Raw genomic sequence first — 23965 nt, 5'->3', positions numbered from 1 at the left:
ACCCCTTCGGTGGGAAGGTAACAGCGCTCCGTGGTGTCATGCTGGCCACATGACCATGGGAATGTCTTCAGATAGCAATGGCTCAATGGCATTGAAACAGAGATGAGCACTGCCCAGTATAGTTGGCAAAGATTAACAAAGTAAAATCCACAGGGACTTCTTTTTTCAGAGCCAAACTATAAGGAATGGCATTTGTAAGTAAGTAAGTAAAGAAAGAAAACAGGCTCCACAAAGATTCCCCCATATGCATTGCAGCCTCCATGACACATTGCAGCAGTGAGAACCATAATCCATTCATTCCCTTTATGACAATTTTTCACATGCTGCCACTCACTTGCCTCACTCTGTCTCGGGACCTCCACCCTTTTCTTTTCCTGTGAAGTCAAGGACCCCTTGCTGACCACAAGGGGGATTTGAGCTTCCTCTTCAGGGGCGCCCTCTGGTGTCTGCAAGGAGGACTGCAGAGAGGGAAACTCCACCACCTGAGGCAGAGGGTTGTCTCCTGGAAGACTGGAGGTGGTTTCTTCTCCTAGAGAGGCTGCAGCTGGGAGGTCAGGCTGAGACACCTGCTCAAAAGATTTGTCCCCTTCGGGTTGGTTCTGGATAAGCCGTTCTGGGTCCGCCTTCTCTTTGCCAGCCAAGGCCTCACGGGGCTCTGCTGAGACTTGCTCAGACGCCTCACAGTATGGCTGGGTAGCTTCCAGGATGTCATCTTCTTGGTCAGAGGTGTTGTCTTTCAAAGGTGAGCTGGTTACTAGGAGGACAATGAGTAGAGACATATTGTCTTCATTTGCTCTTAAGACTTAAGCAGGACTTCCCTGCTCTGATGTCCTTCCTGGGCTACAATTGCCTTGATCTCCAATGTGATGGAATCTAGAATTTCCATGGTAAGTCATGATGGTCATAAGGCAAAGCACCACATGACCAGACCTGATTTTATGACTATATTTTGCAGTGGTCATTAACCCAATGCCACAGTAGTCTTTAAGTGATTGTGGCAGTCAACACAAATTAATGTATGCCTATGTGCATTTTGGGTGGAAAGCAGCTGAAAAGACTGGAAACTGGCCAGGAGCAATCCTTGCTGAAACTATGGGGACCAGAGTCCATATATTTATTTAGAAGGGGAATCAGGTGAAGGAAACCTTGAAGCTGATAGATCTTCGTGTTTATCGTACCAAGTTGCAATCATTTCCCTCCCTGTCTATTAGAAGCAACCCAGCTACAATTTCAACCAATCAGAATAGAGCTTGGAAGGGAACTTGGAGGTCTTGTGATCCAACCCCCTCCCTGCTCATGCAGGACACCCTGTATATCAAGGGTCTTCAAACCTGGCAAGTTTAAGACTTGTGGACTTCGACTCCCAGAATTCCTGGGCCAACATGACTGGAGGAGGAATTCTGGGAGTTGACGTCCACAAGTCTTAAAGCTGTCAAGTTTGAAGATCCCCTGCTATACACCACCTGAGACATGTGGTTCTCCAATCTCTTCTTAAAAACCTCCAGTGATGAAGCACCCACAAGTTGTTCTACTGTATTTGTACTAATTGTATTAATGATCACCATGTTCACGTAATGACTGTGGCATTGAATTAATGACCGCTAGAAAATAAGAGTCATGAAACTGGATCTGGTCATATGAGCAGAAACATAGGCCAACCAAATTTAAAACAGAAACGGCTGTGAAAGTCTGATTCACAGACGAACACTATATAGAAGCCTGATGATGGCAGATGAGATTCTGCCGAAACGTCGCTACAACTTTAAAAGCACAACTATAATGACGTGGGAAAATACCCGAACAAAGGTGAATACCATACATATAAATACCTGCGAAAACTTAAGAAAACAAATATATATATACCCATCACACAACCCATTACCCAAGCCGTTAAAACACAAGAGGCTATTGGAAAAAAGATCACTACAAAACAAACGACCCAAGAGATTACAGCACAAGATCCAGGATATCTCTACAACAAAACTCACAAGGCCACCACACAGCCCATTATACCAACATCAACTCCATCAACCAATCAAGAGGCAGCACCGCAGCCAACCAGCCCAGCACACCAGCCCCCACCACCAGTATTTATAGAGAGATGGCAGCTCCGATCACACACTGCTTGCCCTGGCACGAAGCCGAAAGCACCAGCCTGAGGATGGCGAGTGGGACCTCGCCAAAACATCACCAAGATACTCTTAATCTTACACGGGAAAAGACCCGAACACACCTAGACCTACATACCTGTACCCGTGAAAATCTACGAATATATGTATGTATGTATGTATATTTGTTTTTAATTGTATAAATGTTAATTTTTTTTTTTTAAAAGACAGCACCAAGAACCGTCATATAAACCCTGAGCTACAAATATTGTCTTTTATTAATGCCACGTATGGGCATCAAACACTTCAGACAGCACACAAATGGGAAAAAACTGCCTGCAGGCACAACTTTTCTTCCTGCACGAATGCCTAGACCAGCATTAATGATGTTCCCTAGTTTGGGTAATGAAATATCTGCAAGAAAACAAGCAAGCTATGAAGAGCACCAAGGACCCCTCACGTCAACCCTGAGCTACGAATATTCTCTTTTATTATATCTCAATGATTGTTCGTAGACTACCATTTAGGAAAGTCTGTAGAGATTCTCAGTTATCCAGGTCATGGTTGTCCCAAAGGTGCTCTTTCAGAAGGCAACTGGACTTCCTTGTTTTTTCTTTGAAGACGAGGATGAGAAGCGAAATGTCTTCAAAGAAAAATAAAGAAAGTCCAATTGCCTCCTGAAAAAGCACCTTTGGGGAAAGCACCATTTAGGTAGAGCCTTGATGAATGAAGGCAGGGTCAGAGCTGGGCTGATATATAGTTTCCCCTCCATAACTGACTTAAAGTCGGTATAAAATCCTTAACTAGGGGCCTAATACCCTGTTTCCCCAAAAATATGACCTACCCTGAAAGTAAGTCCTAACTTGATTTTTACACATGCGCCCAATATAAGCCCTACACCCCAAAATAAGCCCTAATTAAGATCCTGCCCATTTCAGAGTGCACGGGTAAAAATTAAGCTAAGGTGTGGATGGGTATGTGTGGGTGTGTGTAGCTGCCCTACTACTCATCTTTGGACAGTTGTAGCCAGGCGTCACACACCCCAACCCCTGCCTTGCCAGCCCGTTTCTTCTGCAGCCAGCAAGGCTTTCCTGAAGGCCTCTGTAGCGAATAACGAAGCTTCGGAGCGATCCAGAGCTCTGTTATCTGCTGCAGAGGCCTTCAGGAAAGCCTTGCCAGCTGCAGAAGAAAAAATTCCTGAAGGCCTTTGACAGCGAAAGGGAGGCCGGAGGCGACACGTGCAAGTGAGGTTAGTCAAGTGGATGACGTCCCCCGAAAATAAGACCTGTGCCTTTTTTGGTGGCCAAAAAAATAAAATAAAAATAAGACAGGGTCTTATTTTCGGGGAAACATGGTAACTCTTTTCCACTATGAATCCATGTCTATCAAAAATCCAGAGGGAGTCCTGGAGCCATCACAACAGGTTACCCATTTCTCTCGTCCTCAAACCCATTTCCAGACGTTTAAACCTCTCCCTATATACTTTCTCCTTTTAATCTTCTATTTGTCATTGATGGCATGTTCACAATAACCATGGATCACCACTATGATTATTGTCCATTTTGTTCCACTGATACAAGATGAGGTTTTGCTTTGGGATCACGAATCCTACATAAGCAGACTATGATCTGCACAGGGCCTTAAACTACAGCTCCCATCATGCCCTAATCAGTTCTTCTGGCACCGAAGCCAAGAACCAAGCGTCTTGGCTTTTATGCCACCAGGTCTCTTCTCTTCCTGATGATCCAGAAGTATAGCAATGTTTCTTACCTGTAGCTGTGATACCTCCAGCTTTTTCAAGTCCAGGGGGTGTGGTTTCAGTTGGCAGGTAAGACTGTGTAGCTTGCAAGGACACATCTGTAGCTGTGATACCTCCAGCTTTTTCAAGTCCAGGGGGTGTGGTTTCAGTTGGCAGGTAACACTGTGTAGCTTGCAAGGACACATCAAGCTCATCTGAAAGAAGAGAAACGGTAGAAAGAAATGCACCATGTACATCTTGTGCTTAGTCTTGAGTAAAGATGGATAACTAGTCCAAACAGCATTTCCTACATACCAGACAGTAGCAGAAAACAAGCAATTGAACAATGAAATGTCTCAAAAAATATCCCTAGAACCTGCCAATCTTTGAATGAGAAGCTCTGTTCAACAGAGGGAATGATCTGGGCATATTTATCTGAAGTTGTTTCGTGCACAGTATACATTTCCAAATATTTTTCCTTTCCTTTTCCCTCTTTTTCTTGTTAACTTTAAATCCCGAAAGAACTCGTTGCATAATCTGAATTCAGATTACATAATTTGTTATTTTTTAACATCAAAAGATTGTGACATGTTACTATTGTGACATTAACATAACGATTATTTTGTAATGTGCACATCTGCCTTTCTAACTACAGGCAGTCCTCAAGTTATGACCGCAATTGAAGCAATCCAAGAAGCTTCTTCAGGACTAGCTTGCCAAAACTGCCTTGGCTTTGCCCTGCCTTGCCAAAAGTGGAGAAGCTTCTCAAATGAGAAGTCAAACAGAAAACAAAACAAAACCCAGGAACGTCCAGCTGCCTTTTGGAAAAAGCACCTTTGGGAGAACCATGACCTGCGTGATTGGTAATCTCCATAGACATACGGGGACAACAATACTTGAAATTTGCTTCTCTCTTTCCTTCCCTTCTCCTTACCATCGGTGCTGCTCTCGTCTGCTGAATAGGATCGCCCTCCCTCTGCATCTGTGTCTTCATTGTCTTCACGAGATTTGAAGGACACTCCAATTCCCACGGCAGAAGAAGCCAACTTCTCTCCTTCCGCCTCCGACGTCACTGGGATGATTAACCGAGAGCTTTTCTTTTCTAGGGGTTTTCTTAGTAAAGATGCAGCAACGTCTTCTGTGTCTGTATCACTGTCTTGAGCCGTGGATTTATCACGATCCATGGATGTCCCTTCAGCATCCGTATCGCTGTCCTTGTCTTGTACAGATGAAGGTTTTCCCCGAGATCCAATATCTGGATCCCGCAAACGGCTCGCTCTGCTTCCTTTGCTGGACTCTCCGCCGGAGACTTGCTGGCTCTTGGATTCCACACCTGGATTACCTGCCTCCTCTTCCTCATCTGTATCACTACCTAGAAAGAATATGGGCAGGTTGTGTTGTGCAAGATTCGTCGAGGGCTCCTTCTCGTCGAAGTCCCTAGGAGATTTGTCACCAACTTCATAACTCGTCTCAAGTTCAACATCAGAGTTTTTTGTCAACCCAACCACATCACTGTGTCTCTCACCGACACTATGACCCTCTGGCACAATCCTCTTGAGGGGGACCTTTTTCTTGCCCGTGCTGCTCTCCTTACCACTTGAAGAATAAGTCCTCTGAGGGCAAGTATCTTCTGAATTCTCCAGCCGGGGTTGAATCGCTTCCTCCTCGGTATCACGGTGTCCATCAACTCCACGGTTCTTGGTCCTACCTGGAGTCTCTCCCTTGGCAGATAAGTCTTCCACATCCGTGTCAACATCTTCACCATCACCATCTCCACCAACTCCACGGTTCTTGATCCTACCTGGAGTTTTTCCTTTGACAGATGAGTCTTCCACATCTGTGTCAACATCTTCACCATTACTGTGTCTACCAACTCCATGGTTCTTGGTGCCACCTGGAGTCTCTCCCTTGGCAGATGAGTCTTCCACATCTGTGTCAACATCTTCACCATTACTGTGTCTACCAACTCCACGGTTCTTGGTGCCACCTGGAGTCTCTCCCTTGGCAGATGAGTCTTCCACATCTGTGTCAACATCTTCATGTGCAGCTGGAAGCGGGGCATTCACACCGCTTCCTGGATTATCCAAATCTTCCTCCACATCTGTATTATCATCATCCTTTCTCCCACCAAGTTGGACATTGTCCTCATTGTCTTCCAACCGTTTGCAGTCACCTGCAACAGGCTCATGTTTTCTTGGACAAACAACACTTGGATTTTCCACTTCTGCTTCCACATCGGTGTCGACCTCTTCTTTTTCCATAGAATTAGAGGGGAGCTTCAATCTGAAGACAGCTGGGCTTTCGATGGTCTCCTCCGCATCCGTATCGCTGCCAAGCTCCATTGAGGTTTGGGGACAACAGGCCGCTGGAGCCACCACTGAAGACTCATTCAGATCAGAGTCAGGGTCCACTTCTGGGCCCCTGTCCCTTTTTGCAGGTGCTTCAGAGATGCAATCCATTTGGTTTTCATCCTCTACATCTGTATCGCTGTCCAAATGAAAGCCTTCCACCAGGCCATGTTCTGCAGAAGCTCCCCCCTCTTTAGTTGTGGGCTCTCCACAGTCTTCTCTGTTGGAGGAAGGACCACTACCACCATTTTCTATGGGGGTCCGTCCAGCATCTTGGCTCTCAAAGGAAAGGCGCAGAGCAGGGCAGGGTGGGCCAACGACTGAAGGGTCTCCGTTTTCATCATCGCTTGAGAAACAAAAAGAAAGCAGAACAATTTAAGCTCGCAGTAATTAACTGAAGTTGTCTACATTGCTATCTAGAACTATTCTCCTAATAAGAAAAATACAGGTAGTCCTCAACTTATAGCAATAGCTCTTAGACTTATATACCGCTTTATAGTGCTTCACAGCCCTCTCTAAGTGGATTACAGAGTCAGAATATTGCCCCCCAACAATCTGGGTCCTCATTTTACCTACCTCGGAAGGATGGAAGGCTGAGTCAACCCTGAGCTGGTCAGGATCGAACTTCTGGCAGTGAGCAGAGTTAGCATGCAATACTGCATTCTAACCACTGCGCTACCATGACTCTTATAACCACAACTGGGACCAGAAAAATGTATCAATAAGCATTGAGATCATTAAGCCAAGTGTCACAGGACTACTCTCAATTTTATGCCTTTTCTTGCAGTCATTAAGATAATCGCTGCAGTTATTAAGCAAACCCAACTTCCCCACTGTCTTGGTTGGAAGCTGGCTGGAACGGTCACAAATCACAATGTCCACAGGGAGCTGTAATTGTCGTGTGAGCCAGTCACCAAGCACCCAAACCACAATCACGTGACCATGGGGGCAGTACAACCCTCATAACTTTGAGAATGAGTTAGACATCACATTTTTCAGCAACTTCAAACTGGTTTTAAGTGAACAGTCATACGTCAAGGACAACCTGTATTAATTGAGCTCTACTCCCAATCTGATATCCGTTTGATGAGGTAAACTACAATACCTGGTATCCCATATTTTAAACAGTTAAATAAGTGTCCAAAACACTTTTGAGATGTGTGTTTTAAAAAAAGTGTTTCATTTGTTTTTAATAGGGACTAAAATATCAAGATCTCCATCCTGCTGATGATGTAAAGACAGATACTTTTTCTAAGATACCACCTGTTCCCTGCATGGAGTATAAATATTTTATATATTTGATTTGAAATACTTCTGCTGGTATACAACACTCGGAGCAACTATTGTCCCAAAGGTGCTTTTTTCCCATTTCTTTTTTTCAAGAGACAGGAGGAAGAGATGCTGCCTAGGGAATGGACGGATAAGAGACAATATAACCCACAACTGATGGGGTAAGAAGCTCCAAATGGGCCTAGTAGTTTCTCAGACTGTAAAGTGGATGGTGGGAGAACTGTACGTTCAGACTTGCTAGATTCTGCTAATGTAGTTTTGCAATAAAGTAAAGGTGTAGGTAAAGACTCCAGGCCCTAGGGGGCAGTGCTCATCACTGTTCTTTTGTCGAGGGAGACAGCTTTGCCTGAGGACACTTACTTGGCGATGTGGCTGGCATGACTGCAGCACACAAGAGCGCTGTTTCCTTCCTACCAAACTGGGACCTATTTATCTACTCGCATTTACATGCCTTAGAATTGCTAGGTCGGGGGTGTCAAACTCAATTTCATTGAGGGCCGCATCAAGGTTGGGGTTGACCTCGGGGGGGGGGGCAGTCTAACCGGGCGAGTGTATCCAACTGGATGGGCACAGCCAGCTTGGTACCACTCCCCAAACTGCTGGCTTGTTTTTTCTTTGGATTGGGTAGACTAGGCCAAAGCCACGTTAGCCCGATCTTTCCTCTTCGCATTGGGTAAACCAGGACTGCCCCGCAGGCCAGATCCGACCACATTGCAGGGTGGTCAGGAACGAGAGCTCACCCCATTAGCCATCGGCGCTCGAGCCCGGGATGCCAGCTTTCCACCTGACAATTTAATTGTCTTTGATCATCTTTGTCTTTAATCACTGAGCCATCGCACCTCCCAATACAACGAAGCAGAATAAGCTTATCTGGCCATGTTTTCTGTCTGGCTACCTGGTCATGTTGACACCATCTGGATGCACTAAAGATGCTCCCAAGCTGTGACTGGAGGGCAAAAGTTCCCATCTGCTGTTGCTACCTAGTAAACTACCTTAAAGACCGGCTCCCTCTGGTTCCGGAGGCTGTAAACAGCCATAAATAAGCCACTGATAACTTAATCCTCCTTCAACTTTTCCCAATCCTCTTTAAAGGTATCTAAACTGGCTGCCATCATCACAACTTCTACCAGCAAAGTCTATAGCTAATTCAGCACTATAGATTTCAAATCTTTCTGCACTTGGTTATCCATTGAGTATCATTTAATTACCTACGAGGCAGCCACAACCCAGTAATTATTTACGAGGTATTTCCTTACCAGATTCTTCACTGACTGCCTTCCACAACGGAAGAGATTCTAACGTACAAGCAGTCCTCGACTTATGACCACAACTGAGTCCCAAAACCCCATTGCTAAGCAAGACTGCTGTTAACTGAGTTTTGTCCCATTTTACAACCTTTCTTGCCACAGTTGTTAAATGAATCAATACAATTGTTAAGTTTAGTATCCTAAACTAAATCTTTTTTTCAAGAGGCAACTGGACTTTCTGAAAAAGTGGAAAACTGGACTTTGCCTCTTGAAAAAAAGCACCTTTGGGACAACCATGACCTGGATGACTGAGAATCTCAACAGACATTTAGTTGTTAAGTGAATCTGGCTTCCCCCTTGATTCTGCTTGTGAGAAGATCACTGAAGCTGATTGTCAGGATTCCAGCAATTGCCCTCATTAAATCATGATTCTGGAGCCAAACTTCAAAAAGCTTCAAAGGATTCATTAGAGACAACATACTGGCACTGCCGTGTATGAAGCCAACTCTGGCATATGTAATTTACAGTCACCCGTGACCCTGTTTTCCCCCCTCCCCCCTGGGTGTGTCATAAACCAGATTTTCCAATTGAGCTCGTTCACGGGTTGGTTGTCATCATTCACGTTCTCCAATTAAATATATTTGTGGTAAAAAGCTCTGGTATTTTAGTTACAATCTTTTAAAGCAGGGGTTGCCAACCTTTTGTACCTCACAGACCACCAAACTCATAATTTTAAACCCTGCGGACCACTAATACGAATTTTGAGTGACGGTGGCTTGCTGATGTTGGGGGGGGGGGGAATCTAACCTCAGAGGGCTGGTGGTGATGTTCTCTCCCTCTCCCTCCCTCCCTCTCCCTCTCTCGCATGTGCACACACACAAACACACAGAGAGATCCCTCACGCATCCCCACCCCCTCCAAGGCCACATTCCTAACCTGCTTTTCAGCTCCATTCTCGGGTGTGGGGGAGAGACGGTATCCTGCGATCCCAAATAAAGAACGACCCATCGGTAGGAAAACAGGGTAAGGAACTTTCCTGCAAACTTTTGGGGGGATTTTCCCAGGGTCTCTGCAGAAAAAGCAGCAGGAAATCCCAAAAGAAGTCTACAGGAAAATTCCCCACCCCGTTTTCCTACCGATCAATTATTCTTTATTTGGGATCACAGGATTACCGTCTCCAGCTCAGTTCTCAGGGGGAGGGAGAGAGGGAAGGAGAGAGAAAGGGAGAGGGAGAGAGAGAGAGAGAGAGAAAGAGAAACTTTTGGCTTCATGCAAGGAAAGCAGCAGAAGGTCTTTCTTTTTCTCTCCCAAACTCCACCAGAGTGGTGCAGCCTCTTGGAGCAGGATGCCTTGCAGGGTCCCAAAGACTCATTTCTGGTGGAGTTTGGGGGAGAGAAAGAAAGACTTTTGCTGCTTTCCTTGCATGCAGCCAAAAGCAGAAGAAGAAAGAAATGGAAAGAAGCAGCCTGGTGGCCAGGAAATACTGGAAGTGCCTGTTTTCAGCCTCCAGAGGGTTTCTGGAGCCCGGGGGAAGCCATTTTTGCCCTCCCGGGGCTTGAGGAAAGCCTCTGCAGCCCTTGGAGGCAGAAAAACGGGACTTTCGGAAATTTGAGCCTCCGGGAGGGCGAAAATGGCCTCCCCCGGGCTCCAGAGGCCCTCCGGAATTTGAAAACGGGCACTTCCGGTATTTCCAGAAAGTCTGTTTTTCAGCCTCCTGAAAATCAGCTGGGAGGCATGCACATGCGCAGTGCAGGTAAAGGGGTGGGGGTGGGGGTGTTGTGCGCAATATGCACGGGAGGGCACATTGCATTGTGGGTGCCGGCCTGTGCGCACTTTCGGTACACCACAACAAAAAGGTTTACCATCACTGGCATAGCCCTTATTTATTTTATTAATATTTCCTTTTTCCAAACCACCCATCTCCCTCAGAGCCGGGGGTATCTTTTGAAAATTAACACCCAGAGAGTCACACACCGCCCATCCTCACATGTCTTAATCAAAAACATACAGGTAGTCCTCGGTTTACAACCACATTTGAGCCCAAAATTTAGGCGACTGAGTGAAACACTGTTTGCCCCATTTTACGACTTTTTGCAAGGTCGCAAAAGCGGATCACATGACCCCAGGACACTGCTGCAACCGTCATAAATATAAGTCTGTTTGCAAAGCATCCAAATTTTGATCGCGTGATTATGGGGGTGCTTGCGACGGCCATGGTGTGCGAAAAACGGTCATCATAAGTCACTTTTTTTCAGAGCCGTTGTAATTTTGAACGGTCACTAAATGAGCTGTTGCAAGTCGAGGACTACCGGTACTACAAAGGAAGTTAAAAGAAAAATGCCACGATGTAATAACCCTGGAGAGATGTGGATTAATCCTTCCACAGATTAATCTAACTCTCCCCACAATAGACTCAGGGCATGTTCACAACATGCTAAGTTGTAATGTGCTTTGTCAGGCTTAAATTTTAGCCTCTTCTCTCAATCAAACCACTTTAACTGGTAAACCTGCATACTACTGAGGAGAAAACTCCTGATAGTGAAAGCAATTCTGGCTTGCCTCCAGAGGTTGTGGATGCTCCAACACCGGAGGCATTTAAAAAGAAATTGGACACCTATTTTGTGTAAATGGTATAAGGTAGTGATGGCGAACCTTTTTGTGGTGGTGTGCCAAAACGACAGCACACACGGGTACACACAATGCAATGCGGCTCCTTCCCCCCCGCGCATGCGCACGCAACACACACCCCGCCCCCTTACTTGCACTTTGCATGCCTCCCAGCTGATTTTCGCCCTGTTTGAGGCCGTTTTCGCCCTCCTGGACACTCGAGGGAAGCTTCTAGAGCCTCGGGAGGCCAAAAACAGGCCCGTTTTGGCACGTCCAGTATTTCCGGAAGGCCCATTTTTTGGCCTCCCGAGGCTGCAGAAGCCTCCTGGAGGGCGAAAACAGCCTCAAAACGAGCCGAAATTCAGCTGGGAGGCACGCGCATGCGCAGTTCAGGGAAGTTTGGCTGGGGTTCGTGTGCCTGTACAAATGGCTCTGCGTGCCGCCTGCAGCACGCGTGCCATAGGTTCGCCATCACGGGTCTACGGTCTCCTGCTTCAAGCAGGGGGGTTGGATTAGAAGAGTTCTAATTTCCCTTCCAACCTGTTATTCCATGTTCTTTGTTCAAGTGCGTTGTGTGAACCCAACCAACTGCTATTTGGTCCCTAAATAATGGTTGTAACAAACCATCATTGAACATAATGCATGACTCTTGCCTTACACTCCTTTTGAAAAATGCAGAAATATTCCAGTTTGAACCCCAAGGAATTTGTGACATGATGACCTACCTTTCAGGCACCACTGTAGTTGAAGGAGAGAAGACAGCAAAGGAAGCCAAACTCGCTTGTCCTTCTCCTGTGCCGTTTTTGTTAGAACAACCAGACTCTGTTGATAAAGATGGAGATAAGAAATATCAGCATTAAGGCATTTTCTATTATTTTCACTTTAACAATGTTCAAAAAGCGGTGGGGGGGGGAGGGGAGGAAATGCCAGAAAATATTCCACAGGAAAATTTCATCCCATATCAACTGCCTTTCTATACGTTTCTTAATGTTATTGGGAAAAATGCATGTTGATTGGTGTAAACAGCATCTTTTTTGGTTAAAAATTAATTTGAATCATTGTATTTGGCTGCCTGCAAGTCCCTTGGACTGCAAGGTGATCAAACTGGTCAGGAAATCAACCTTGACTGCTCCTTAGAAAGCCAGATCCTGAAGATGAAACTCAAAGACTTTGGCCACCTCATGAGGAGGAAGGATTCACTGGAGAAGACCCTAATGCTGGAAAAGATTGACGGCAATGGAAGAAGGGGACGGCAGAGAAAGAGGTGGCTGGATGGAGTCACTGAAGCAGTTGCCATGAACTTACATGGATTCTGGGGATTGGTAGAGGACAGGAAGGCCTGGAGGAATGTTGTCCAGGAGTCGCGATGGATCGGACACGACTTTGCGGATACGACTTCGCAACTAACAATAACATACGGCTGCCCTTCTCTCAAAATATAAGTCCTTGACTTATGACCGTACCTTGAGCTTGGCAAATACAGCCTTAAGTTGTGACGGTTGTAAAGCAGATCATCATGTGACCGACCCATTAGTTTAGCATATGCTAAATAATATAACTGACCCAATCTTACAACCAAGGAGTCACAAAGCAAACGCTGTGGTCCATAAAGCCCCCAGTCTGAACACCGACTTCCTTACCCTCTTTTGAGGCGTGGTGCAGGTAGCTTCCTCTCCCATAGATCACTTCCTCCCCTTCCTCTTCCTTGTCGGAGTCCTGGACCAGAACTTGCCCACAACCTATTCTCCTGCCAGGTGCAGGTGTTTCCTCAATGGCTAGCGCACTGGCCTCCACTCTTTCCTGGGTTGGTGGCACCGCCATGGAGTCATTGGGGGAGTTGCAATCGGTATCCGGGACCAGGATGAAGTACTGGCATCCCATGTCCGCAAAGAGCAAGGTGTCTCCATCCTGGAGGCTGTAGCGGACCTGAGGGATCAAAGTAATCCGCTGGCGCCGAGTCCGGTTCAAGCTGCCCTGATCGTACAAAAGGTGGGGCCCATTGGCAGAGAGCACCTCGATCATCGCGTGCGTTTTGGAAACAGAATTAGCAGGCAAACAGACACGACAGCTTTCCAAGCGGCCAATGGTGTTCTCGCCAGGGTAGATCCAGAAATCTAGAAACAGAGAAAATATACGTGAAGAAAATCTACTTTGGTTGAATCTGTTTTACTTCCGTGTCGGAGTGTCAAACAAAAAATTCAAGATGACAGCCACAACCATCTGACCAAAAGCCCACCCCCTTTTAAAACTGCATCACAATAAACATAAACAGGGGGCGGCACTTTGATTTGGTTGTGGCCGCCATCTTGACTTTGTTGATTTCCCCCCCCCCCAATGCCAATATCTCTTCTTTCATGGTTGCCCCAGAAAAACAGTTTTACTTAAGCATGTGGTTAAATCAAGTGAATAACCCAGGGAAAATCAATGATATTCAAATTGAGTAGTTATAAAAATCGTACATGAGGGTGTGCGCACAAACACATACACACACACACATATATACAGGGGTGGGATTCAAATTTTTTAACGACCGGTTCTGTGGGTGTGGTTTAGTTGGTGGGCGTGGCTTGTGGTCATGTGACCGGGTGGACATGGCTTGGTGGTCACGTTATTGGTTGGGTGTGGCCAACTCAATATCACTCACATTGAGGCACGCATCTCCTCCCCTGGCCTCTCATGATTGGGGGGATGCTGCAACAGTCGTAAGTGTGAAAAATGGTCATAAGTCACTTTTGTCAGCGCCATTGGAACTTTGAATGGTCACTCCACACAAGCAAACTACCAGCAAAGGAGAGGAAAAAAACTCCAGAGAAGTTCCAGAGACAGGAAGTCTAGTCCTGCCAAGAATAAGGGTTAATGGAGAGGCAGTTTCTATAAGCAACACCAGAATGTTTCCTTCCTGCCTTCCTTACAGGATTAGGCCAATAATTTCTTCTAACAACCGGTTCTCCAAACTGCTTAGAATGTTAACAACCGGTTCTAGTGAATAGGTGCAAACTGGTAAAATCCCACCCCTGCACATATGTATGTATGTATGTATGTATGTATGTATGTGTGTGTGTATATATATATACACACACACACACACACACACGTATGTATGTATGTATTATATACAGGAAACACAGGAAATACAGGAAACACAATGTTGCCAATACAGGAAACACAATGTTGCCAGCCAATCAAGACAAAAAAAGCCACAAAACAGACAGAAGATATTAGAAACACCAATCAAGCAGAACACAGCAAACTCCAAGACCAATAAAAAACAGACCAAGACTCCCAACCAATCAGGATGAAGAAAAAAAAACATTCTGGCACAGCAGTAGGCTAGCCCCAAATTTAAAACAGCAATGGCTGTGAAAGCCTGACTCACAGACCAACACTATATGGTATTCCATATGGTATTCAGCTTTGTTCAGGTATTTTCCCACATCATTATAGTTGTGCTTTTAAAGTTGTAGCAACGTTTTGGCAGAATCTCATCTGCCATCATCAGGCTTCTGTATAGTGTTGGTCTGTGAGTCAGGCTTTCACAGCCGTTTCTGTTTTAAATTTGGGGCTAGCCTACTGCTGTGCCAGAATGGTTTTTTCATGGAATAACAGAGCCAGCCATGCAGAAATGAGGGCCAGCTTGATCTAAGTCAAGGTGCTAAAATAGAATCTAGGGAACTATGAGTTTTAATCTTGATTTGGACATAGAAGCCAGCTGGGTGACTTTGGGCCAGTCAAACTCCTCCCTAGAACAAGATGGCTAGGGCAAACCATTTTCAAAAATCTCACCAAGAAAACTGCAGGCCTCTGGTCAGCTTAAAGAATGCATATGACCAGCTGTCTGCAAGGAATATAAATCCTTCCATTCCCCACCATCCAGACAGAGCTGAAGCAGCTTCTTGGATGAGAAGAAAAATGTCTTCAAAGAAAAAAACAAGAAAGTCCAGTTCTTTGAAAAAAAAAAAGCACCTTTGGGTTCCTCAAAATGTAATTATCCACAAAACCAACTACCCAGTCCATGAAAAGGATCTCCGCCATATATGAAAAACAACTCTGAAACTAGTACATTCCCAGGCACCATAATAGCCCATAGACCACAAGAATTTATCCAAAAGATCCCAACCATACTCAAAAGCCGACAGGCCAAGAAAACCAAGTAAGTGTTATTTCAGTGGGGGCAGGTACAGAAAACGCATCCATGAAAACTGGGAGTTGGAAGATATGAAAACTCCTTATGTATGAAAACATACATTTTCCATCGGGGAAGCTATCAACATCTTGCACCAAGCCAGATCAAAAATCCCAGAGACTTCTTAGAAGCAAAGCACTTTGAGGAATCAACCATTTAAGAAACACCCTGAAATCTGGAAACTCTCCCTTTCGGGAAAGGAAGCCAGTTCAAGGCTAGGAGCAATGATCCCGAACCCCTCATCACTTCCTCTTATCACATGCCAATTAGCCAACATCCAGATAAGCAAGAGGCTGCAGAGAAACAATCAATCAAAGACCAATCAAAGAAGAAACATCATCCAGATAAAGGAGAATATTTGTAGCTCAGGGTTGAAATGGGGGGACTTTGGTGCTCTCTGAGCTTGTTTGTTTTCTTGCAGACATTTCATTATCAGTCCTTCCCCAAACAATGTTCCATCCAAAAAAACAGTCACGGAAGAAATAATACCCTATCAAGGCTAGCACGTGTAAACAGCCTACAACTACTCCCCCACACCTTGATGAAGTTATGCAGGCTGGTAATGAAACATTTGCAGGAAGTGAAGCAAACACACAGAATACCAAGAACCCATCATTCATGTGAAATAGCAACAAGCAAACATATTGTACGCTGACATTGTAACATATCTTATTACAGACCATGGCTTGTTGTCCCACTCTACAGCAAAATACACTTCCATATCAGTAAATATGAATCTGGAGTGATCAATCAATCAGAATAGAGCTGGAAGGGAACTTGGAGGTCACGTAGTACAACCCCACTACTCAAGCAGGAGACCCTATAGTACCATTTTAGACAAGTAGCTCTCCAGTCTTTTCTTTAAAACCTCCAGTGAGAAGCCCCTACAACTTCTGGAGGCAAAGCTGTTCCACTGGTTAAGTGTCCTCCCTGTTAGCAAGTTTCTCCTTAATTCCAGGTTGCTTCTCTCCTTGCTTAGTTTCCAACCATTGTTTCTTGTAATCAGTTTAGTTTTAGTTTCGTTTACTTTTTATTGTCACTGCACCTCGTTACAACGAAATTAAATGCCATCTTCAGTGTACATTATAGCCATAAAAATAAAACACAAACACACACCCCTTCCCATTCTGTACAACTGAATTGAAAACCCGATATTGCGTTAATATTGCACGACACGGTAGAATTCACACAATTCCACCAACCTGGAAGCCACCAGGGTACCTGTAGCTCTCAGGAAGCAAAGGCAGCTCCAGAAGGCCTTACCTTTCTCGGGGCCGTACTTGCTGCTCAGCAGATGCAGGCGCCCCACCGGCTTAGGGGTCTCCCCTGCACCATCAGACCTATCCGGGGAGTCGCCTTCTCCATCCCACTCCAGCAACTGAGTTTGTTCCATCTTGCAATTAAAAGAAAGGACTTTAATTCTCCTGCAGAGTGGAAACCCGCCCCGCCGCGCTTTATTACACCCGAATCGCCGTTTTCCCTTCCTTGCATTACTCCTTTCTCTTACTTTGGCGGTGCCCCCAATTCCTGGTTTTTATCCCCACCTTATATGGCAGCCAACTTTTTTTAAAATAAAAGAGGCATGGCCCTTTAAGCCTTAAAGTGGCAGCAGCCCTTTCCCGATTAAACGCCGGGGAAGCCGGGGAAGCGGGGTCCTCAGCTTAAAAAAAAAAAATCAGAAAAGGAGATGGGGGCAAATTACCTTCCTTGCACCCCCTCCTCCTCCTCCTCCGGGCACCCTAAAGGCGAAGGTGGACGATCGCTCTTTCTGGGCGCGCCCCACCTCTCTCGGCAGGAAAGGTTTCCATTCGTCCACTCCGCTGCCGTTTAAAAGTCTTCCTTCTCTTGATTGGACCATTCGAGTCCTGGAAGACGGGAGAGTAAACGGTCCTACCTTTGCACCCCGCTTGTCCCAGAACCAATGAAAAACCCAGGGGGAAAAAGATCATAGAGAGGGGAAACGCCAGGCTAGAGAGTATTGCCATAGAGTTGCTTTTCAAGTCTAGCCCTTCTTATCTGAGTTTTCTAACCGTCTGTTTATTGTCTCCTCTTAAGTCGCTGCCGTTCATAGCAAATAATATTGTTTAATATGGCGCGAAATGCAGGGATCTACCGCAAGGCGCCGTAAGCTTCGACTGCCACCCTAAAACTAAAATGGCCAAAACTGGGTTAGAAAATCCGAACGACTGGCGAGTAGCAGCAGAATGCTAAGTGTCCCCGGGTTAGTTTGTTTTTTCGAGCAAAAGCCGTACTTTTGCAATTTGCATGCAAAATTCATTTAATTTTTTTTAATTCAAAATCATTTTGAGAGAGTAGAAATGAAATAATGGGGATCATCCCAAAGATGCCTTTGCAAGAGGCAACTGAACTTTTTGGTTTTTCTTTGAAGACGTTTCACTTCTCATCCAAGAAGCTCTTGAGCTGAAGTCCAGTTGCCTCTTGAAAACCTTTGGGATAACCATGACCTGGATGACTGAGACTCTCCATAAACGAAATAATGGAGACTTTGTATTTTCCCTAATTTTGTCCATCTGTTTATGTTTCCCCTGAATATGCTGCTTGCAATTCAGTTCAAATTTATAATTAGATTAGCTAAAGTTTGTTTCTGAAGATCCCCATTTGCCTCATCATCGTTGTCATCCTCATTAAGATGGCAGTGTTGGAGATGAAATGGTAAATGTTTTTCATTGTGGAAATCCCTCTGCTCTCAGACAATGCACATAATTAATTACAGGAATGCATTTTTTTCCATTTGCAGCTATTCCTTCCATCCACCCATCCTTCTGCCACCTACCTGAACAATATTCAAAGAAAAAGAAAGTATTAAAAACTGTAGACAAAAAAAGAGCAGCAGAGGTAAAAATAATTCAATCACAAATTAACATAACCAATATATTGACTCACCCACAGCTCCTAAGCTGGTTATATCTTGAACTTCTGTCTATCATAAACTTTAAAGAACCTAGAAATTTATACACAATCACAATACAATCCACTTTTACTTGCTTCCATTGTGTGGAAGATGTAGTCCTCTACTTACAGCAGTTTGTTTAGCAACCAAAGTTACAACGGAACTGAAAAAAGTGACTTATGACAGTTTCTTACATTTATGACTGTTGCAACATCCCTAATGTCACATGATCAAAATTCAGATGCCCGGTTCATATTTATGACGGTTGCAGGAATCTGGGGTCATGCCCTTTTGACAACCTTCTGACAAGCCAAGTTAATAGAATCCAGATGGACTTGACAACTGTGTTACTAACTTAACAGCAGTGATTTGCTTAACAACTGTGGCAAGAAAAGTTGTAAAATGAAGCAAAACTCACTTAACTGTCTCACTTAGCAAGAAAAAATATGTGGTCGTAAATCAAGGGCTACCTGTACTAATCCTTTCAGATGTTGGTATGAGAGTCAGTTTGGTGTTAGGGCTAAGACCTCAAGCTAGCAACTGGGAGACCATGAGTTCTACTCCCACCTTGGGCACAACGCCAGCTGGGTGACCTTGGGTCTGTTGCTTAGCTCTAGGAAGGATGCAGTGTTAAACCACTGTTAGGGATAACATTGTTTTACCCTAACTGTTTTGGGTAAAGATAATAAAATGATGAATCATGGTTTGTCAGATAAAGTGTATGTGACTTTAAGCTAAAGGAATGTAATTAAGGGTGCAGCTGTAAAAGTACTATATAAGCAGCAAGGCACTCTCTGGCTTACTGATCCCTAATTACTGGCTGGCTTATTGAAGACTGCATTCTTGCTGGATCGGGGAGGAGAAGAAGTGTTGGATTACTTTAAAGATATTTCTCAACGGAGAGAAGATAAGTTTTGGACAGATTTATTATATGTGTACTGACACTGGCTATTTGACACGGACTTTGCAATTAGAGTATCCTCGACAAGACTTGACTGAATTTGGTATATGACTAATGGACTGTTTATAATGACTATGCTATCATTCTAAATGGAATAAACTATAATTTTGGTAGCACAAGCGTATCTGTATTTTTACTGCGTGTTAACTAGAAAACTTATCTCACACATTTACCTGTCTTCCTATCTGACTTCGCTGCACATTCTGTTTAGTTTGTTTTCCTTAACACCCGTTGGGGAATCCAGGCTTAACACTGGTTATGGGCCCAGAGAGACTGCAAAGTCAGTTTAACTAGGATAAAAACAGGTTTATGTAAAAAGTGAGATTTTGTGTTGTTACACGTTACAGTAAACAGACAGCTGTGTTTTATCAATTATAGTTTTATATCCATATAGTGAAACATGGCACAAGTCAGTCTACAAAGTTTGTCCCTTATATCCAAGCTGGATGGAACAAACTATGTTTCATGGTCTATGAAATGTAGTCTACTTCTACGAAGAGAAGGTCTGTGGAACATAATTGAAAATCCACCAAACGTAGAAGAATGGGATTCTGAAGATGAGGAAGATAGTAAAAAGATAGAAGAATTTAAACAGAAAAATGAGCAAGCACTTTGCATCATAGGACTATCATTAACTGATCAGCAGCTTGTTCATATACGTGAAGAGCAAACAGCTGTTGGGTGTTGGCAAAAACTGAGGAGGATTTATGTTCGAGATAACGTTGGTGCTCACATAAATCTAACACGGAAGCTTTTCCGGACGTATCTCCAAAAGAATGGTGATATGCTGAGTCATTTGAATACTATGAAAAGCATTTTCCAAGAACTGCATGAGAAGGAATTAATTTCTCTGAACTACACCAGGTCTACATAATTCTATCTTCATTAGACGAAAGTTTTGATGACTACGTAACTTCCCTTGAAATATTGCCTAAAGAAAGTCTAACTTTAACTGATATCACTGGCAGATTGATTGAAGAGGCCAGAAGAAGGCTTGAAAGAGATCAGTTAAGGAGGGAGCAACCTCAAAAGGAAAATAATGAATCTCCTACTGCATACGCAATTAAAAAGTGTTTTAATTGTGGGGGGAGAGGACATTTTGCAAGATTTTGTAAGAAACCAAAGCGCCAGAATGCAAGCCAGAATACTGTAAGCCATCAAAGAAGAAATAAGAATTATGAGTTAGCAATGTATAGTAATGGAGTTGTAAAAAATAATTTATGGGTGGTTGACAGTGGTGCGTCCCACTGTATTACAAATGATAGCAAAAAAATTGTAAAAATGTCCATGAGTTCACAACATATCTCATTGGCAAACGGATGGAAACTGAAGGCAAAAGGTGAAGGTATAGCTCATTGTTCTTGTATAAATGAGAACGTAAAAATGTTACCGTGTTTCTCACATAATAAGGCCGGGCCTTATTTTTTTTTGACCCCCGAAAAAACGGCTAGGACGTCTTTTCGGGGGTGACTTAATTTCCCCCCCCCCTTGCATCCTCGGGTGGGCGGGCGGCGACAGCTTGGATGTTCGGGAGACCTTCCGCCACCGTTAATTTCCCTTCTCCCTTGCTGCCGTAGCGTTACAGCAACGCCGCTGCGTTTGGCGCAGCCACGTGCAGCCAGTCAGGGCTCCTCCCTGCAACCGGAGCCCTGAGGAGACATTTGGCTTCAGGCGCTCCTGTGGCCGCCTTCCCTTTGCCTTCGATGGTAAAGTGAATTATTTTAAAAACCTCCGCTCATCCTATCAGGGCCGTGCGAGCTGAGCAGAGCCGGGAAAGCAAGCCGCGGGTGTTTCCTGGTTCTGCCCAGCCCGTACGGCTCTGCCGCGGCCCTGGCGGGATGAGCGGAGGTTTTTAAAATAATTCACTTTACCTTCGAAGGCAAAGGGAAGGCGGCCACAGGAGCGCCTGAAGCCAAGTATACCAACAACAAAAGGCAAATCCTCAAGGTGGGCTGGAGGGAGGTGGCTACGTGCCCCCCGGGCTGCTTCAATGCAAGGTCCTGACTTGCAGCATCCTGCCGTTGCCGCCGCGTCCTTTTCGCCGCCGCCTCCTCCCTCTCCGACTGCAAAACTCGTGTGCTTCGCCAAACGCTCCGAGCGAGGCGAGCTCTTTCATACATAGAGAGAGAGGGAAAGACGCCGGCGTGCTCCGAGAGGCTGGCTCTTTTCTCTAGCCGAGGCTGACAGGAAGTGCCTCCAGGGCCGTGGCAGGCAAGCCGCGGGTGTTTCCTGGTTCTCCCCAGCGCGCGCGGCTCTGCCACGGCCCTGGCGGGATGAGCGGAGGGCCCGGCGGGGAGGCACTCGTTGCCTTGGTGACATTTTGGGTGCCTCCGCCGCCTCCTCGCCCATCGCAGGTGGCGGTGGCGGCGGCAAGCGGCGGCGCTTCGCTGAGGGAAAAAGAAGACAGCGCAGCCACCTTGCTTGCTTTCCCACCTGCCCGCCCCAGATGGCCTCAGGAGCGGCGGCAGTGGCAGCAGGCGCGCACACTCCTGCCGGCGAAGGGAGGAGAGGCGAGGAAAGAGAAGGGAGTGCGGCAGCAGCGGCTGTCACAGTATCGTCTCATAGCGGGGCAAGGCTGGCAAGCTGAGGTGGCCGCACCAGAGAGCGTCACTGCCGACCCCGTCGTGAGGATAAAGGAGCGGGATAGAGATTCAGTCAGAATCGGCTAGAGAAAAGGGGTCGGCAGTGACGCTCTCTGGTGCGGCCACCTCAGCTTGCCAGCCTTGCCCCGCTATGAGACGGTACTGTGACAGCCGCTGCTGCCGCACTCCTTCTCTTTCCTCGCCTCTCCTCCCTTCGCCGGCAGGAGTGTGCGCGCCTGCTGCCACTGCCGCCGCTCCTGAGGCCATCTGGGGCGGGCAGGTGGGAAAGCAAGCAAGGTGGCTGCGCTGTCTTCTTTTTCCCTCAGCGAAGCGCCGCCGCTTGCCGCCGCCACCGCCACCTGCGATGGGCGAGGAGGCGGCGGAGGCACCCGAAATGTCACCAAGGCAACGAGTGCCTCCCCGCCGGGCCCTCCGCTCATCCCGCCAGGGCCGTGGCAGAGCCGCGCGCGCTGGGGAGAACCAGGAAACACCCGCGGCTTGCCTGCCACGGCCCTGGAGGCACTTCCTGTCAGCCTCGGCTAGAGAAAAGAGCCAGCCTCTCGGAGCACGCCGGCGTCTTTCCCTCTCTCTCTATGTATGAAAGAGCTCGCCTCGCTCGGAGCGTTTGGCGAAGCACACGAGTTTTGCAGTCGGAGAGGGAGGACGCGGCGGCAACGGCAGGATGCTGCAAGTCAGGACCTTGCATTGAAGCAGCCCGGGGGGCACGTAGCCACCTCCCTCCAGCCCACCTTGAGGATTTGCCTTTTGTTGTTGGTATACTTGGCTTCAGGCGCTCCTGTGGCCGCCTTCCCTTTGCCTTAGAAGGTAAAGTGAATTATTTTAAAAACCTCCGCTCATCCCGCCAGGGCCGCGGCAGAGCCGTACGGGCTGGGCAGAACCAGGAAACACCCGCGGCTTGCTTTCCCGGCTCTGCTCAGCTCGCACGGCCCTGATAGGATGAGCGGAGGTTTTTAAAATAATTCACTTTACCATCGAAGGCAAAGGGAAGGCGGCCACAGGAGCGCCTGAAGCCAAATGTCTCCTCAGGGCTCCAGTTGCAGGGAGGAGCCCTGACTGGCTGCACGTGGCTGCGCCAAACGCCGCGGCGTTGCTGTAACGCTACGGCAGCAAGGGAGAAGGGAAATTAACGGTGGCGGAAGGTCTCCCGATATGAAGTGCTCCACCAACGCAGGCAGCACCATATCCGGGCATGCAACAAAGTACTTCCAAACGGCAAGCCCCCCCCCGCCATTCCCCCCCCCCATTTCGCATGTTTAATATGGGCCTTAATTTGGGGGGAGGGGCTTAATTTGATTTTATGCCAATAAATCATGCTGGGGCTTCCTATTGGTGGAGGCCGTATTGTTGGAGAAACACGGTATATGTACCTCAACTTAAATTTAATTTGCTTTCAGTTAGAATGTTGGTTAGATTAGGATACATAGTTACCTTTAAGGGAGATACTTGTTTAATTGAAAAAGAAGGTAAGAAAATTACTGCATCTTTAAGAGGTGACTTATATGTGTTAAATGATAATGATTTAAATGTGGCTAACACAGTTTATGAAAATAAGAAACCTCATGATGAATGTATTCACTTGTTACACCGAAGGCTAGGTCATTTAAATTTTAAAATGATTAAGAGAACTGTTCAACTATCTAAAGGAATAAGTTTGAAACCTTGTAATAAGTATTTGCAATGTTCTGCTTGTAATCAAAACAAAAGCAAAGTTATACCGGCAAATAGAGTTGATGGATTTACTACCAAAGAGCCTTTAGAGGTAGTATTTGCCGATATAATAGGTCCTAAAAAGGCAAGTGTAGGTGGTGCTAGATACATATTAAGCATAATGGACCACTATTCTAGGTATGGTTTCTGTTTTCTAATGAAGAGAAAAACTGAAACGTATACAAATTTCTTGGTTAAAATTTGCAGAGAGAAAAACTAAAAAAAAAATAGTAACTCTTATAACAGATAATGGTGCGGAATT

The 23965-nt window shown here is 45.8% G+C and overlaps 1 protein-coding gene and 1 long non-coding RNA gene across 2 annotated transcripts in view; one reads left to right on the top strand and one right to left on the bottom strand.

The window, feature by feature from the left end:
• The window catches only part of MDC1 (mediator of DNA damage checkpoint 1), a 31514-nt gene extending 14389 nt beyond the window's left edge, over positions 1-17125 (bottom strand). Inside the window, 7 exon segments of the mRNA XM_026684461.2 lie at positions 335-754; positions 3879-4061; positions 4781-6540; positions 12064-12160; positions 12979-13452; positions 16785-16920; positions 16923-17125. Of these exon segments, the coding sequence (XP_026540246.2) occupies positions 335-754; positions 3879-4061; positions 4781-6540; positions 12064-12160; positions 12979-13452; positions 16785-16920; positions 16923-17012 (3160 nt within the window). The 5' untranslated portion in view covers positions 17013-17125.
• LOC148131855 (uncharacterized) overlaps positions 1-23965 on the top strand; it is a 205892-nt gene that overhangs the window by 162801 nt on the left and 19126 nt on the right. The window lies entirely within an intron of this gene.

Source organism: Notechis scutatus, chromosome 2 (assembly GCF_049901735.1).
Source record: "Notechis scutatus isolate UNSWTSFEM ecotype Mainland chromosome 2, rNotScu1.2, whole genome shotgun sequence".
Lineage (NCBI taxonomy): Eukaryota > Metazoa > Chordata > Lepidosauria > Squamata > Elapidae > Notechis > Notechis scutatus.
The sequence above is the reverse complement of the archived record's forward strand: the minus strand, read 5'-3'. Positions and strand labels throughout refer to the sequence as shown.